The following is a 17,641-nucleotide window of genomic DNA, read 5'->3' on the forward strand; positions in this document are numbered from 1 at the left end:
TTTTCTTTACTATATTTGTTAGACTCTACAACATTCAGTAAGCCATTTGCTGTACAAACTTTATATTTTATATGCTTTGACGTTTTCAAATTTTGAATTATAGTTAAATACTTAAAAATCTTACCACACCCATTTTGTGGCAATTCAAAACCAGGTTTACACTTGAGAAGAAATTTCATGAAAGAAAAATGTTACATCCTTCAGATTTTGCTTACCAGCAAACCACTGTGCAATTTGCCACACTGAGCTTATTGCTGCATATTTTAATTTTAATCCTGCTAAAAGAAATAACCCAAAAGGGTATGCAAATAGCTTAGAACCAGCCCCCACAACTCTTCAGTTAGTGATCTGAATCTCACAAAAGTGGCAAGTTGCGCAGCTCTGTTACTGATAAAAATGCCCAGAAAGTTTCTTCCTATTTTCTTATAAAGTTTAAAACAAAAAAAAAAAAAACACAGTTCTTAGTGCATGAAACTGTTGAGATGCAGACTTGAGAAAAATGGACATTGAAAAGTTCAGTTCGTCCTTGTCACTTTAGAAGACTCATGCATCATAGGAAAGACCTCTTTCTCTTAAATTTTTTCTGAGTTTCAAATGATCAGTGATGCTAAGAAACTCTGAAGGCTTTGTTTAGATGAATTGATAAACAGTTCTCTGTTGTGGACAGATTGTGGGGGCTAACTGCTTGAGTGTCCAGTGCCACTGTAAAAATGAATAAAGTGTGTAGTCATTGACTGACAGAGCAGTGCCCTGCCTGCAGTGATGGAAATAAACACACTCCAGCAGGAAACACTCACAAAGTCAGAGGTGAAGGGGTATCATCTCACAGTGGGTTCAAACTGCTGCTGCAGTCACTCTTAATTTCACTTTGAAAGCAGCTGTTGCACTTTCTATGTCTTTACTGGTTCATTTCCCAGAATGATACACAATTCACCCACCTCCACTGCTCACCTGTACCCAATGACACACTTGGTTACCTGTTTTCCAAAGAGCCGGATTTATGTGTCGAGTTCCTTGTTTTGAAGATGTTGCTTAGAATTGAGGTCCAATGTGCGGCTTGAACTGCACTGGGAGTATTACAGCACTCACATTCAAAGGAACAGACAATTACAGACCACAGTAAGTAAAAGATATTTATACCATATGTTACAAATGTCAGTGACACCACAAAAAGGAATGATACAAACACATCACTTTGGTTTCTCTTCAGTATGAGATCACAATCAGACAAGATATTTTTGAAAACAGTCATCAGTTTGCACAGCCTCACAGTTTCTCACATGTACTGATGAAGCTATCTGTATGTCCATATACAGTATTACCCATGGTGCTGCAGTGCAACTACTGCTGGCGTGTCCAAACAGATGACTCATTTTGTGTATTTCTGTTGAATCCCTTCATAGCAGGAGTTTTCAGAGCTTGGCTCCCTTTGCAACATGTAACCACACTGCTGGTTTAAAACATTACAGCACCTTTAGATTTCACAAATCCCTGCATTGCACATTTGAAAGGCTCATGGCGCCCTCTGTTGGTCAAAGTATATTGTTGCCTTGAGGGGCATTGCTGCAACCAGTCCAGCCCAGATCTGTAGCCCACTGGCCCTCCCTGGTGACCCGAACTTTGATGGGGTCAAATCTCCAGAAGCGCTGTTCCCTGAACAGGTAGAGGCGTCCATCTGGGCGGGTCAGCGCCCCATTAGTCCCCTGAGGCACACCAGTCCAGTCAGTCAGTCGGCGGGGGTAGTAGGGCTCCTGGTGCAGGGTCTGAAGATTGAGCACAGAGTAGCGGGAGCCCTTGAATACCACCATGTGACCCAGAGGAGTGTAGAAGAAAGCACAGTCAGGATGGTGAGGTAGTCCCAGCTCACTGCTCTTCTTGGGAAAGCCGGGGTCCAGCACGCTGTCTGTGTATCGCCACATCCTCTTCCCTGCATACCAAAAAGCATGAAACAAGTTTACACTTCTGTTGGTTTGTTAGTTAAAGACTTTTGACATGTACAGTATCAGAGCTTGTTTAACAAAATCTACATTCAAATAAAACAAGTTGATTGTAGTTGCTACACAGCTCATCCAGGACATAAAATTCCATTTAAAACTGTAACAGTGACAGGTCTACCTCAATTTGCAGCTTACTTAAAAAAATGAGAAATAGCAGACATAAAAAATCCAGAATGTAATAACCCATGCAAATGTAACTATCAACTTCTAAAGAGTTGTATGTGTCTTCTTCTCCAGTGAATTCCCAGTGAAGGTGAAACTAAAGAAAAAGTCTTAGCAGAGTGTCCCAGTTTCTATATAACTGTCATTTTTGACAGCAAAGTAAAACCTAGCAATAACTTAGGTTTTTAACCTTTAACACTCAGGATGAAGGGAGTAAAACTACAGCGGAGACTTCATTCTCGAGGACTCCATAAAAAGAGCTTTCCTATTTGAAAGGCACAATAAAATCTATTCTGGTTTCTTTTTACAGATGCGTGAAGTTAGGCACTAGGTTAGGGAATGTCTTTAAAAAGAGGTGTGAGTCACACTATCAGGCTCACTGTGCAGTACCTTTAAAAAAATACCACTTGGAGTCCAGTGAGGAGAAGGCAGCAGCTTCTATAGCTGGAGGGAGAGCAGACCAGCGCTCACGGAGAGGCAAAGGGCCGCTCACAACGTGATCAGCTGATACCATCCAGTACACACTGCCACGAAACACCAGAACCGCCTTGTTCTGGTCTGGAGACATATAAACACGTGGGTCAGAACAGTTTCGATCCACTGCAGTTAAACAGTTTAAGAGAGCAGTCTGATTTTTATTAAGCTTCTTTGAGTCAATCCAGTTACAACAGTCTTGGAGGATGTGGCTTCATGCCATTCTTTAGACAGTTTCACAAGGATCTCACCCATAGTGATGGCATCAAAAACACCCTGGCAGTAGAGCGGCTGCCCTGCTGATTGATGCCCGCTGTGAAGCTCTGTGGTTTCCCACTCCTGCAGTGTGGCGTGCAGAACCTGTCCAGGTAGCCTGATAGGGAGGTCACCTGATGGCTTACCTGAGAGCAAGAAGAAAACAATGAACTTAAAAATAAAGCACCTTGGACACTGCCAATTCTCTGCCCTTCTCCACTTGAGTTATCTGGAGAAACAAGCATTCTACTGTAGCAGGTCAGTGATATTTTAATACATATGTTATACAGTGTAAGTATTTGGGCAGCATGGGAACAAATGGAAAGACAAACAGTACTGCCCTCTGCAAAAACAGGACCTGGTAATGTTAACATTTAAATTGTCCTTTACAGGATGTGGCTGGGTAGATGTACACAGATGGATGACATTTTTCTGCAAAGGAAATAAACACCAGAGTCCTGATAGAGTGCATACTCAGACCTTTACTAAATTTAGGAATCCATCAACTTCTGCTTTGACTTGTACAGCCCTTAAAACAGCTATTTTTACACGAGATCAAAGACTAGAAAGAAGAACACAAAAGCTTAACAGAAGGTAAAAAGTACACTGGAAAGGAGAATAAAGGATAAATGAGGGTGTTTTAGGCATGATTACAGCCATTTTTCGTGTTTGCAAGGAGCTGAACAAACATTTGTGTAGGAAGAGGATAAAATCTGAACACCCAAGGACCAGAGGAAGCAGCAGGAAAAGAAGATATACACATCACAGTGGATAACACCTGGACAGCTGCCAATTAATGCTTCCAATGAGTGTGTGTGTGTGTCTGTCTGCATTTGTGTGTGTGTGAAAGAGATAAGGATGTGTGACCTCACTCTGTCTACATCTACCATTCCTCAAGAACTATACATACTTACTCATACTTACATACTCATACTCAAGAGCAAAATGTCATGATGTAGTTATGAAACAATTAAAGTTGAAGTTCTGCTTTTACCTGCTGGTTTGAATAAAATCCATCAACATAATAAAGATCATTAAATGTTCATTAATATTTTACAAGTTGCAATTTGTTAAAGTCTAATGCACATCACAAGTTCAACACTTTATGGTCACTGGGCTTTAATATAGATAATATTTAGAAAAAAAAAAAAAAAAAAAAAAAATATATATATATATATATATATATATATATATATATATATATATATATATATATATATATATATATATATATATATATATATATATATATATATATAAGATTGTTATATATTATAACAATCTTTATTCACTCTATATTTTGCTTAGAGTAACATTTGCTATGTTGGAATTAGTTGGTACCTACACACACACACACACACACACACACACACACACACACACACACACACACACACACACACACACACACACACACACACACACACACACACACACACACACACACACACACAGAAAGCCTAAAGCTCACATCTTAAAGCAGATGTAGACTCAACAGCGCCTGCAGTGCTGTCAGTTACGCTACTTGTCCAAGTGTGTTTCTGGGGCTGCCTGACATTTATGCTGGAGCAGCTGCAGTCTGTAGAGATGACTGCTGTAGGGAGGAAGCAGGTTGATAAGCAGGCCTGAAATCAAACTGCACTTTGATGAACTCCACCTGAACCACATCCAACTTTCTGTGAAGCATAAACAAGAGTTACTCATGTGCATTTCCCGACAGGTTTAGCATTTAGCGCAACAATCCAAGACTCAGCGAGTAATAAAAGGTGGTCAGGGGTATTTTCTTTAATTCACAGTGAACAAAGGAGGCCCTGAAGAAAAATGGCTGGCAAATACCATGTTAGGAATCTCAAGTCCTGATGTCTCTAGAGACTGAGCAGATGGGACTCCTCAAACGGTAAACATGGAGGAGGAATATGCCTTCAAGCCTCTGCTCAGCTGAATCTCAAGTTCAGAGTTGAATTATCCAAATGACTGTGAGACTGTCCTGCAGCAGGGCAAACATTCCTGCACAGAGCATCACTTGCAGCTGTTTCAGACTCTATTTCAGGGTTGATACAGGGCAGAAAGCTTAAAAAACAGTCTGCGTTGTAACACAATTCATCCCAGAGGGGGGTCAAATAGGAGCTGAAGGTATGTATGCTGCACACAGGTTAGAAATGCAATTTTAAGCAAACTGCTGCACTGAGTCAGTGAGCACATGAGTGCAAACTAGTCCCATAGGCAGAGAGATAACACTCTTCAAAAACAGAGATTCTGAGGTTTCCATATCCCATATTTCCATTATCCAATGAAAATAGATCACTGCGACAAACCCAGCAATCTACCACAACAAAACACCCCAGTAAACACTGAGAGGCTGGAGCTCTGTGAGGCTGAGTGATAACACACATAGAGGCTACTGACAATGTTTATGTGTGTTACCTTAAGTGAAAACCAGTCCTTCTGCCAGTGTGTGTGTGTGTGTGTGTGTGTGTGTGTGTGTGTGTGTGTGTGTGTGTGTGTGTGTGTGTGTGTGTGTGTGTGTGTGTGTGTGTGTGTGTGTGGGAGGGGGGTTATAAGGCACAGAGTTATTTTGACGTTCACACCACCTCCGCTGCCCTCAGTCTAAACCTTCTTCTCCCTTCAGCTGAGAAGTCATAGAACTGAACATGGTAGAGCAGAAAAACCTCTGCATCTGTCACATCCATGAATGACTGATCTAAAACTTCACAATCATGAGCTGCATCTCTCTTTTTATCGATGTTGTGATGTTGTGGTTTCTGTCAAGTTCAAGTTTTTGTAGTTATGGGAGCTCACTACAAGCTTCGCTGTTCTAGTTATTCTCTTTCTATGTTTGCAGCTGGTGGCCTCCAGGGCTGCCGATCTGGCCTTTTCACAGCTCAGTGCAATCACTCCAGGTTTAATAGGCAGCAGAGCAAAAGGTAGGCATAACAAGTCAGATACTTGTGTAACAGGCAGCAAGAGTTTGAAAATTAGTTCAGGATGAGCAGCAAACTCTTGGATGATCTTTAGCTGAGCCATCCTGAGGCTAGACATTTATAATCAATCCACTAGTGTTTTTTTCAAGCTTCAAACTGGATAGTGGAAAAAATTTGTGTGTGTGCCTCAGAAGGGTGCCTGGTTTAATAGTCTTCCTGACTTACAGCTATGGTCTACGATCTGAGACCCAGTTTGGCTGATGAGACACATTTGAAAAACGCAGCCTCACTCACCCCTCCCCTCCGTGTTCCAAGATCCCGCCCCCCAGCTCGTATCGCCCTTCTTCGCCTCCTAACAATACGCCCCCTCCGACAGAGCAAGAAGCCAGCCGGCAGAAAATGTAACAAACAAGACAGTCATCCTCCTTGTAACACACAGTGGTAGCTTTTTCAATTGGACCGGCGCGATCAATACCATGAATAAGCCGGCAAAGCAGGTCTGGCGTTGCCACTGCAAGCTGATCAGAGCAGAGCCGACTGTGGGCGAGGCTTTACCTTTCGCGGCGTGTCTTCACCAGCTCAGTTTACAATGCTAAAGATGTGTGGCTAACTTATGCTAAAATCTATTGACAGGGCCGACCCGTTCCCGTCTGGCTCCATGACGCTTCGGTAGCTGAGCAGCTAGCTGACGTGAGAGGGGTAGTGGGGAAGGACGAGGTGGGACCATGGGCATGACGGTGCGAAGCGAGGGAGACAGGGGATTGGATGGACTAACGCACAAATCCAAAATGAGGGTAACGACGGTTCAGATTGGTCAATTATTAAGACGTTTTGCAGCTGCTGTACTGAATGGATTTTTTTCATTCTTTTTGGTTTTTATTTTGCATAGATCAGACCATCGGACCATAAAGGCCTCAAAACGGTGTTAATAATATTTACCTAGCTTCAAATCGTAGACCATAGCTTTAAGAACCACACACTTCCCTTCTCTATTCTATTCCTCTAAGTTTCAGAAATATTCAGACCTGGACGGAAGAATAAGAAGAAGCAAAAGAAATATGTTTTACAGGGTTGAACAGGTCAACATAAAAAGCATGTTCATCTCACCGTACAGCTGCTGCACAGCGATGATGTCATCCCAGCTCAGCACCAGGCTGCGGCCCAGCTTCCTGTAGTATGGCGACATCAGGGCGTGACGGACAGGTGAGTGCTCCAATCCCAGAGTGTGTCCGATCTCGTGGGCGGTAACTATGAACAGGTTGTGTCCCTTGTGTCCATTAAGTGTCCATCTCTCGGCCATGTCAAAGTGGGCTTCCCCGCGGCGTGGGAGGAAGGCATGAGCCAGAGTTCCTCCTGAAAGTCAAACAAAGGATCAGTTTAATCCAAATACTTCATCCTCAACTGGGATTACTGATTACACTGATGCCCCTACATGAGCTGCAGAAGAAAATGAGATCATAGTGGGAGTTTCTAAAATCCTTGTTAATGCTGCCATGAGATGGGTTGCATAAGAAAGTCAGGAAAGTATAAATAATAGTCAAATTAAACGTCACCACTCGTAAACATGATGAAAGCACAGCTACAACACTTGAAATGCAAGAAGCAGTAGTAATATGTGACCAACTGCTAGCACGTCTACCACAGGGAGATGGTCAGTTTACATAAACTCAATAAAACATATAAGAAAATATAACTCAAACACATCAGATTACATAAAGCTAATAAAGGTGTTTTGCAAAGTACAAAAGAAGTTCACATAAGAAAAGAAACAACCATGAAGTGCAATGGTTGTGCTAAACGTTATATGGGACCCTCAAGTTTATCTTACTAATCATGCATGCTCTTTGTAGTGTGTAACTGAAGCTGGTGTGTAATCAAACTTTGGCCCTTAAATCAGATTATTCATAATAATCTGTCTACTTCCTCTAAAGAAACAGTGGCCTTGTCTGGATTTTTGATGGGATTATGACACATACATGCCGAAAGAGAGTGGGTACTGAAAGGACCCTCTGACTAGTATAAAGAAGACTGTAGACGATGTACATGAGGTGTCCGCTCTACCAACTGAGTTCAACCATACAAATCATTCAATCAACCCTCATACACAACAGTAGAAGAAAGGACCACCACAAACTAAACAAAATTGTTGGCTGTAGCGATAACAGTGTGAGTCAACATGTGGTGGTTCCTGACCTGGTCCGTCAAAAGCGTTGCTGGCCCCGTCGTTGTGGTCTCCCTCATAAAATGCCAGCCGGATGTCTGCAGGACCTTCAGGAGCCTCCTGGAACACCAGACCCGACACATTGCTCCACAGCTGGAAGGCTGCGTTAACCGCCAGCCGCACAGAGGCCACAGAAAGGTGGCGAGGCCAATTCACAATCTGGTAGGTCAGATGGCGTTTGTACCACTTCTCAGCTGTTAAACACACAAACACACAGAGGATATTAGAGCTCTAATCTCACTTATCAAACAGCTAAAGCCAGCACAAGCAGATAAAATCACCAAATAAACAAACAGTAACCCCTCATGTCTGTGTATTTCATTTTAGGGTGCTAGTTTGGCTCAGTGGTTAAATTACAAAAGCAGACAACCCAAGTTCAATCTCAACTTGTGGTATTTCGAATGAATATCACACAAGTTTCCCATTACATCACCTGAAAAGAGCATGAAAAGAGTTTTAAGTTTAAGAATTATACTCAACATGTATTAGCATATCTGAAAAATATAATTCATGGAAATAATCTTTAAACATCAACACATACTGTCTATTGAAATAACAGATCTCAAGAGATACACAAACAAAACACTAATGACAAAGAATGCATGATGGTCTTAAAGAGTAGATTTTCTTTACATTTGAAGAGTTTTGTCTGAGCTTAAACCCAGGTCAAAATGTAGTTTGTTTAGAAGTCTGCAGAAGTAGATTTGCAACAGGAGGAGTTTTGTTTACCTACTCTCACAGTTTCATCAATGGTTTTTTAGTTTATTTACAACAAATGCATTTTTCCGTCTGTATACAACTTTCTGGATTAATTCCCTGGCATTTCTACTGGTTAAGTTTTAGCCTTTTAAGGTCATTTTATGAGGTTTCATAAACAGTTAAGAAAAATAACCTGTTGGAGAGGCTGTGATTAAAACTGTGTTTGTATTATAAATAGGTAAAAAGGGTCTGAAAATTCATGTTGAGCTGTGTTGTTTTGAAGTAGATCCGCCCTACACCTGTCACTCAGAGCCCAAATGATAGGATGTAAACCATGTTAGCTTGCAGCTGGATAAACTAACAAGCACTATGAGCACATGTTTGACTAAACAATTTACTTCAACATGTGTCTGCGGTTGCTCAGCTGAAACTTAATGACACGTGTGGCAGACTTCAGAATCTCACATTTGTTTGGGGATGGAGGGACTCTGGTTTTTAAGTCAGCTGTTCTTTAATGCACAAATTGGTGGGATTACTCAATGTGCTAATTCTACGACAAAGCAAACAATACAGAAAACACACATCTCCTCTGCTATCAAGTCAGCACACACTGGCAGCGAGCAGACAGGAAACAGTCATTAGATAATATGAACCTTTGGGGAGAGGCAGTTTGACTGAGTGGACAGTCTGAGTGGACAGAGCTCCCAAACACATCTGAAACAGGGGAGAAGTATTCTTCTGAAGTTTGTACAGTTAAATCTCCATTTATACAGCTCTGCAAAAATCTAGCTGTTATAATATCAAAGTTTGTTGAGCCATTCAGAAAATGCGAAGGGTTTGTGTTTCAAAACAAAAGCCAATAATTGTGCAGGTTTACATCCAGTAGACATACTGTCAGTTTATTCCAGCGTTTTGTTATTTTTACGACAGAATTTTAGACACAACTTGAAAAAATTATCGACTAAATAACATGGGTGGGCTAAAAAAACGAGGGTGCTACCTTTAAACTGTGTCTGTAAGAGGGCCTGAAGAGGTAAAACACATGAGGAGTGTTAAAACCATCTCCAATGGATGGAGGCAGTTCATTATGTATTCTAAATTACTTGTAGCAAGAGATTTAGACATTAACTCATATTTTTACATGTGAGGCTCCCTAGAGTGGCAAGATAACTCAAGTATACTCTAGGTTGTCAAAATATTTGAAGTTGTGGTTGATGAATGTTTGCCCAATATGGAGGCAGAACATGAGTACATGCGCTCACATTACACACCTCTGCTCAAAAACACACAGGACTCTGAGCCAGTCTAGTTTAAGAAGATTGTGGACCTGTGAGGTATTTGATGCCGTTTATGCATGGTTAAATTACACAGCGGAGTATGGTGAGAGATGAGAAAGATTAACAAGAGGTATGTACTACATGCTGTAAATTACCACGAGAGCTCAAAAGCACCCCAGAGAAATGAAACATCCTGATATCTGGAGCCATTCAGGCACGAGATATGCAAAAGAATAAGAGTATCTGTTTTCATAACCACAGATTTTTTTCAGGCACACTCCAATAACATTCATATTAGGAGTGTAAAGTTGGTCCTCAGTTTTAAAGAGTCACAGAAGTAAAGTAAGAGTGAGGGCAATTTGGCTCTTAAAATTTCAACAGTAAAGGGCTAAAAAATGTTCATCCTGCTGATTCAAATTCACTGACAAACATTAAAACAAACACTGCCATTTTGAACCTATATTGTTTTTGGAAGGTCAAATATTTCATACTCAGTTCTGCATGTAATCATCTCTCAGTGAGACATTCAGTGGGAACATACTCCCAGAATTTCCCAACCCAACTTCATTTCTCACTCCCAAACGAACACACACAGCCTGCTGCAACATGATTTGTGTAAATCTGTACTCTCCACACAGCTCAGGCGCCTTCTCTCCACCCCAGACTGCCGCAGAGTAAGAGCTCCCCAAGGACAGCAGAGAAGCCAGGAAGTCAGATACACAAGACATTCCCAAACTTCCCTTATGGAAGTAATTAGCATGATGCCCACTATGGCAGCATTGTGAGGAGAGTGGGTTATCACAGACATCACGCAGTGACTGAGATCAGCTGATAGCTCAAGTTATTGTTTATGGGGTAGTAGAAGAAAAATGTTTGTAACTGGTGTTAACTTTGAGCTCAGTTGTGGCCTGTCCTGTTTCTTCAAAGCTCACCAGCTAGGCATTAAAAAATGCTAACGATTGATGATAATCTGTGACCATGAGCTACAGCTGAGGCTGATGGGTAAGCCATTGATCCAGAATGTATTTGGCTACTACACAGTACTATGAAATGAAATGCTAGAGATGATGAAGCCAGATAGTATTGAATACATGAGATGAGCTGTTAATTAACATAAAAAAAAATAAAAAAGACAAATCCTCAAGTGGAGCTTGAGGTAAATCCTAACATTTATCACAGCAAATAATCAGTTGAAAAGATTGCTTTTGTCCTCTGATTTCATGTTTAGGGGGGTAGGGATGGGTACCTTTCACATTTGAAATGATATGGCACTGATGCCTGGTACCTGGCAATTAGTATCAGTACACAACTATACCAATTTTTGGTACTTATTGTGTTTATGTGGTAAAAAATACAAATTGTTTAATAATTAAATATGTATCTTTTTCAATGTTTTTCTATATATAACCTTGTAATGCTGCGTTCATGTCCAGCATGGAAAATTCCCTACTCTTCTTCTCCCTCACTGTCACAAGGATGCATTTAGGCACCTAAACATGGTACCTTTTGATTTTACACGAATCTGTAGTTTTGACAGAATTCGGTCAGTACCTAAGTATCTAATTCTGTACCTATTGCTATTAAGGGCTGGGGGTAAGCTAATGTGCTATCATGGTTTGCTGGGCTTCAGATTGCCCACTTAGTTAGATAAAGGGTTTGTGATAATGGCTGGTACATCTGATCCTATTTGATATTAACAACAAATCAGATAACCCATCAGGCCAAATAGCTAGCATTAGCATCCAGCTAGCTATGATTTAAAATTAAATGTTATTAAATTATCAAAGGTTTTATTTTTTGGGAAGATGAGGTAAACAAGACTCAGTGACAAGAACACACTGTCTGTACACAACATCACAACACTCAGCTTTTCATCAGCTGGCAAGTTTTAGTTTAGGTAAAATAGATGCTGCGTGAATATGGTGAATTATCAAAACAGTTCATACTTTTGACCCTAATTTTTGGCAGATGAAAGCTCACAAACACACACACACACACACACACACACACACACACACACACACACACACACACACACACACACACACACACACACACACACACACACACACACACACACACATACACACACACCTCTTTCTCACTTAGAAGTGCTTATCTTGAACATAGTGGGTGGAATGTCAGCTCGGCAAATATATGTGAGAACCACCAGAGTCCATCACCAGTCAAGGTCTGTTTTCAGTCTCATATCCATACCAAACAAAACCCCATCTCAGTACACCTGGGTGTAAACTAACTCTTACAGCTCGAACTCTGACAGGCTGACAAACCTGCGTGTTGCAGTAGCTCACAGGTTGACCTCAGCAGACAGAGGCAGCTGTCAAGGACAAAGAGCTCAAAGGGATAAGCATCTTAAGAGTTAGGTTTACTAATTGAAACTTGGCTTGAAGCTCAGCTGAACTATGGAGAAAACCCCTAAACAATAGGTATATGTGGACTGATATTAGAAATAACATTACTAGTGACAACTAGTATGAGACTTGTTTCAACATAAATAAGATCAGTGCAAATTGATTTAAATAGGATTCAATATTGAAATTACTCTGAAGAACTTTCTGTTTGTGATAATTTAAGCATCATCTGTCGATCAAGTGATACTCATTCCTCTTTGTTGATACTGTCCTGTACATGTTTAAGTCCTGTTTTCAGACCAGAAATCTCCTGCTGCCTTGTAACAATCAAAAAAACTACTCACTGAGACTGCTGTGGAAAATATTTTAAAAAGGCTATTCCTTACTCTTACACTTTTTATTGTCCAGTTAATGCTAACACCATAATTTAAACATCAACATTTTTGCAGTGCTTTCTGCTTCCTGCTCTAAAAAAATTGTAGCTTTAAGGGTGTCTGCATCACTAGGGAACCCAAGTTAAACAAAAAAACAAAACAAAAAAACATTTTTTACCCTCTGGTCTTAAGCTGTAAAAGTGTGACTTTGGACAAAAGTTTCACACAATCAGTCTTGGTTAAAAACACCAACCTACAACACTTTGTATTGTAAGACACTTAACAAAAAAAGCAGGTCTAGACTGTACTTTGTGTGTGTTGTGACAGTAAAAACATCTTAACTGTGCTTTGGACTTTACATGTATTTTACTTGACAAAATAATCATTTTAAGATGGAATCAACAAATCTGGATGGGTGTCCTGGGTTCATATTTTCCCTCACAGTCAAGTCATTACACTGAATCAGTTGAAATATAAAGCCATATGTAAAAGAAGTTTGACCTAAGGGTGTAAAAGTATCCTCCATTTTTCTGCTCTCTGTGTAATGATACTGCTACCAAACGTGTGAGTCATGTCTGGGGCAGGAATAATGACAGTGATTTGTTTTTTTCATCAATAACAAGCTATAATACATCCACAAGGTCAGTCACTCAACTAGACATCCACTCATTTAGCAGCAAAATATCAGGCCATTGAGACAGCAAACCAGCCTAAGTGAACACTGTATTGCAGTCAGTCAGTCAGTGGTGGATGTGTTTACCAGGGGGAACATGTCAGGTACTGACATGAAGAGGCAGCGGCAAACATCAGCCGCCACTGCATTCCCTGAACATTAGCCAACCTCGTCAGTGACACGAAGGAATGCAGAGGCTTCACACAAGGTGAGGCTGGAGGCACCAACCTGCTGCTGCTGCTGCTCATTCAGAAGAGTGACAAATGACCAGAGAGAGGCAGCAACAACATCAGGGGTGAAAACAGAAGTCAACAGAAAACATGACACAAGGGTTATATGAACACAGATCCAGATTATAAAAAAGACTTCCTGTCCTAAGATCTTTAATTGTGTTACAAAAATTCTCTTATCATAAAAAAGAAAAAGAAAAACTGAATCACATTTTGGTCTAGGATGGTTTCTAAATACAGGATGTGCCGTTTAGAGTTGCAGATTCAAGTTAAAAGACTGGTTTCCATATCTTCTCATGAAGAATGGGCATGTTTGTGAGACTGGAGAAATTACACCTCATTGTAATTCTCAAGGATTTTCAGTTAAGTACTCTAATCTAGGAGGGAGGAGCCCTTTGCTCAATTACTTCATGTAGTCTGCAAAAAATTTGGCTGTGCACAGCTGCACTCTTTACCACGGTTAAACACTTTAAATCCTGCAGCTTTTAGCCAGCTCAAATTGCTGTGATCTGCTCACCATGAATACTTTAATAGCAGAAAATCAGGATAATCGTGTAAATTAGGGCGAGAGCAAATAAGGGACACTGCTGGTCAGAACCAAGGTTTTTGCTAGAGCACAATTCAGTCATAAAGAGCAGAGGGAAAGACTGTTAAGTGTAGCTGGGGCTGCAGGATACAATGCTCTAGTTCAGGGAAGTTCCTTCAACTTTACACGTGAACTAAGAAATGTGTTTTTCCCTTCATGGATTCTTCAAACTCCTAAACACACCAAGAAGAGCTCTTAACCAAAGTTAAAACATGCTCTTAGGCAGAAATAAAAGCAAGGTTTTAATCCAGTGAAGAAGCTTAAATTAAACAGGATTGTGTAATTGCAGCAAAAAGTGGTCGCCCACCAGGCCAGCGCGTGCAACATTAGACACTCCACCAACTTTAACAACACCCTTCAGTCTATTTAGTGCTTTAGTTCAGAGAGCGGGATCCTCCCAGTTAACTGTTGCCTCCTTATGACCACTTTGCAGCAGGACACAAAACCTGGTGAAGTCAGACCAACAAACATAACTGTAGATCTGAATTTAAACAGGAAGACACATGAAAACATGTCGTCTATCACATTACCTCTGACAGGAGAGCGCCTACTCCGGCCCCTGGCACCAACGCCTTTCCCAGTGAGAACGGAGTTCACCCTCTGAGCCCAGATCTGTTGGCTGCCCTCATCTGACACCCCACAGCGAGGCTCTGCCATCTGCTTCAGGGTGGCGCTGTTGAGCTCACCTGTGACAGGAAGACGGGACAACCACTGGAAGTTGCTGCATAGGGAGAGAGAAAATGTGTAAACAATGATATGTACATGAACAGGCAGATGACTTTTTCAAGTAAGGCCAAGACTACTGGGAAAACTGAAAACATCCAACATGTTTGCCTTCAGAGTGCTGCCTATAACACCACTGAAGAAAAGTATGCAATGAATTAAGACCGACAGACAAGCTTTATGTGTTATAAAGCTTGCAGTTGACATTGAAGGAACATCAGTGTTGTCTGAAGGTACCAGATTTCGCTAAATTAACGGTTTCCACTGGGACTCCAGGAGATGAACATGCTCACACAGACCAACACTGAGCCAAAGCAAAGCTCTTCTATGTTACAGTACAGCCAGTATCAGGGCCAGAGGGCGAGGTTTTTGAAATTCTTTGATGGTTCAGGCAAGGTTCAGCAGAGGTGAGGGTGTGTTTTACTGCAGTGGGCTTACGTTCATGCCTGAGGGTTTGTCCTGCACTGAGCTCTTCACTTAGAACACAAACAGCTAAAACACAATTTGTGTCATTTATTCACACCAACTCAGATCATTGTTGATCCATACGCAGCAGCATCTTATTTTTCTGTCAGGACTTTTGTGCTTCAAAGAAAAAACCCTTACCTGATAGCAGACTGCATCTCAGCTGGATCGTGAATGTGGTTATCCTGATGGAGGTAGCCATACTTCTCCAGAAAAACCTGAAGTTGGTGTAGTGTGGGTTAATTTTGCTTCAGAATCACAACAACTGAAAACAATAACACAAAAAACTGCTCATTCCAAAACTATATAATTATGGACCCTCTCTCAAAAAAGGCTTAGATTTTTAACAGTAACATGCAAAATTGCTTCTCATAAAATTTGCTCAAACCCCAGATTCATACTTGCCTGCAAGTAAAAGAGAAGTCATGGCGTGTAAAGTGATTTTATTGGTAGTGAAACTGCTTAAGGTTATGAATCCGGATGTATAGATATAGACCACCCATAGAACAGGGGAATCCCTGGGGTCTTTTTGACAACTCAGTTATTACTTAAGGTGAATTTCATGCAAAGATGCATGTTGAGAATGGTTCTGCTGTTTATTGCCTGTAAAACACTGAAAAAATGAACTGACTGTGCTCATGGCAACAGGTGTTTTTGCATTGTGGTTTGATATTAGCAATGATGATGGTGTTATACTCTCAGGCACAGCCCTTTTATGTGTTTCATGTTCAGACAACAGCACACGCAGCTTTGATAACAGATGTGGTGAAGGTGGGATGGAAATCAAAACTGAGGAGATGACAGATGGGCCTCTGCAAACAGGAATGTGAGAAAAAAAATGTCCCTTGGTCCCATCAGAGACATGCCAGAGGGGTTTTATTTGGGTGGGGGACTGTAGGAACATATAGAATAGACTATTGTTGTGTGGTCTCACTGGATGGTGAGGAAAATGCAGTTTGTGGATAACCAGCTGGCAGATCAAACTAATGCAGCTCAACCACAGTGAGAGGAATACATTATGAATTTCAAAATTACCCCAAGACGTAATAATTGTGATTCCTTTCCAGGGTTAGGTCCCCAGGAGAGTGAGTAAATACAGCTACAACATGTGGGCACTGCTCATACAATGTAAGTAACCAATCATATAAACTCCAATTATAGATTATTGTAACAAACATTTAATATTTCATTGAAAGTTTTTTTTTTTTAAAAAACCCGTTGAATTAATAAGTCACTTTACCTAGAAGAAATAGAAAAAAACGGTGCTTGCTGTTAAAGATTTGGATTTTACAATCAGTTATGGTCACATTGGCTTGTTACTGAGAACCTTCAAATGTCGACTTCCTTTAATTGTGTTGAACTTTTATGGGGCATAAAACACACCCTGTTTGCCAGGAGTAACTCCTAAATGCTTGTGCTGTAATACGTAGTTTTCCATAAAGATATGCTATCTGTTGTGAATTTGTTGGACACAAACTCGTCTCATCTTAAGGTTTCTCTTCGCCTTATGGGTTTAAAAAGCACCACAGGTAGATGTAAAAAACTAACACCGACTCAAAAATTCAACATCATCATAAAACTTGTGAAAAATTGCGTTAAGTATTGGCCGTTTATTTCTGTTATTTCTTGTATACCTTTTAAGTAAGCTGTTTTAGTTAAAGATACTTTTTATAAAAAAATATCAAAACATACTTTTTGAAAAAAACGCCCAAAGCAGTTTCCTTCAGTACACTGAACCTTTTGCGTCAAGCTACCCAAGACACACACTCCTGGAGAGAGTCGTTAATCTGTGACAGGATTACCTCTGGGTCCAGGACCAGCGGGGATCCTACGGCAGTCTGCGCTGTAAGCAGCGCGCTCACGGCCAGGATCCAGGCTGCTGTCATGCCGTGTGCGGCTCCAAACCGGTCCGGAGGTCCGCGACTCATTGCGGGAAGACCACACGATCAAAACAGCGCAGCGTGCATGGCGCATAACTCTGCAGGTATCAGCGTTTTTACAGTTTCAGGCTCTTCCAAGCTGCCTGTGACTGAAAGCATGCTGCTGCTCGCCTAACATCTCCATCCCTGCTGCGAGGAGTGACGGCGCAAACTGAGCCAGCAGGAGTATTACAGTGGGAGGGCCGGCACCGCCCCTCTCCCTGTCTGCACGGCGGCTCAGCAATCAGGGCTAAATGCCTCCACACTACATGCGATGTTATGTCAGGGTGGAT

The 17,641-nt window shown here is 41.1% G+C and overlaps 1 protein-coding gene across 1 annotated transcript; it reads right to left on the reverse strand.

Moving 5' to 3' along the window:
- Positions 1–10: 10 nt before the first annotated feature.
- Positions 11–17,575, reverse strand: mmp28 (matrix metallopeptidase 28). The gene is made up of 8 exons (XM_074679044.1): positions 17,232–17,575; positions 15,571–15,647; positions 14,772–14,962; positions 8,003–8,224; positions 6,917–7,162; positions 2,885–3,034; positions 2,550–2,717; positions 11–1,927 (listed from the first exon to the last, which is right to left on the reverse strand). Exons 1-8 carry the CDS (start codon positions 17,355–17,357, stop codon positions 1,533–1,535), a joined length of 1,575 nt encoding a protein of 524 aa, XP_074535145.1. The 5' UTR covers positions 17,358–17,575; the 3' UTR covers positions 11–1,532.
- Positions 17,576–17,641: the final 66 nt, after the last annotated feature.

This window comes from Halichoeres trimaculatus, unplaced genomic scaffold (assembly GCF_033239565.1).
Source record: "Halichoeres trimaculatus isolate MK-OKI-2021-1 unplaced genomic scaffold, fHalTri1.1 fHalTri1_scaffold_9, whole genome shotgun sequence".
NCBI classification, from domain to species: Eukaryota; Metazoa; Chordata; class Actinopteri; order Labriformes; family Labridae; genus Halichoeres; species Halichoeres trimaculatus.

What these genes read in the sequence shown, in the direction of transcription:
- mmp28 (XM_074679044.1), bottom strand. Translation starts at nt 17,357, where the DNA reads ATGAGTCGCGGACCTCCGGACCGGTTTGGAGCCGCACACGGCATGACA. An exon ending in TAGGCGCTCTCCTGTCAGAG is followed by an intron (nt 8,225 to 14,771) that starts GTAATGTGATAG and finishes TGTGTTTAACAG; the next exon opens with CTGAGAAGTGGTACAAACGC. An exon ending in CAACGCTTTTGACGGACCAG is followed by an intron (nt 7,163 to 8,002) that starts GTCAGGAACCAC and finishes TTTGACTTTCAG; the next exon opens with GAGGAACTCTGGCTCATGCC.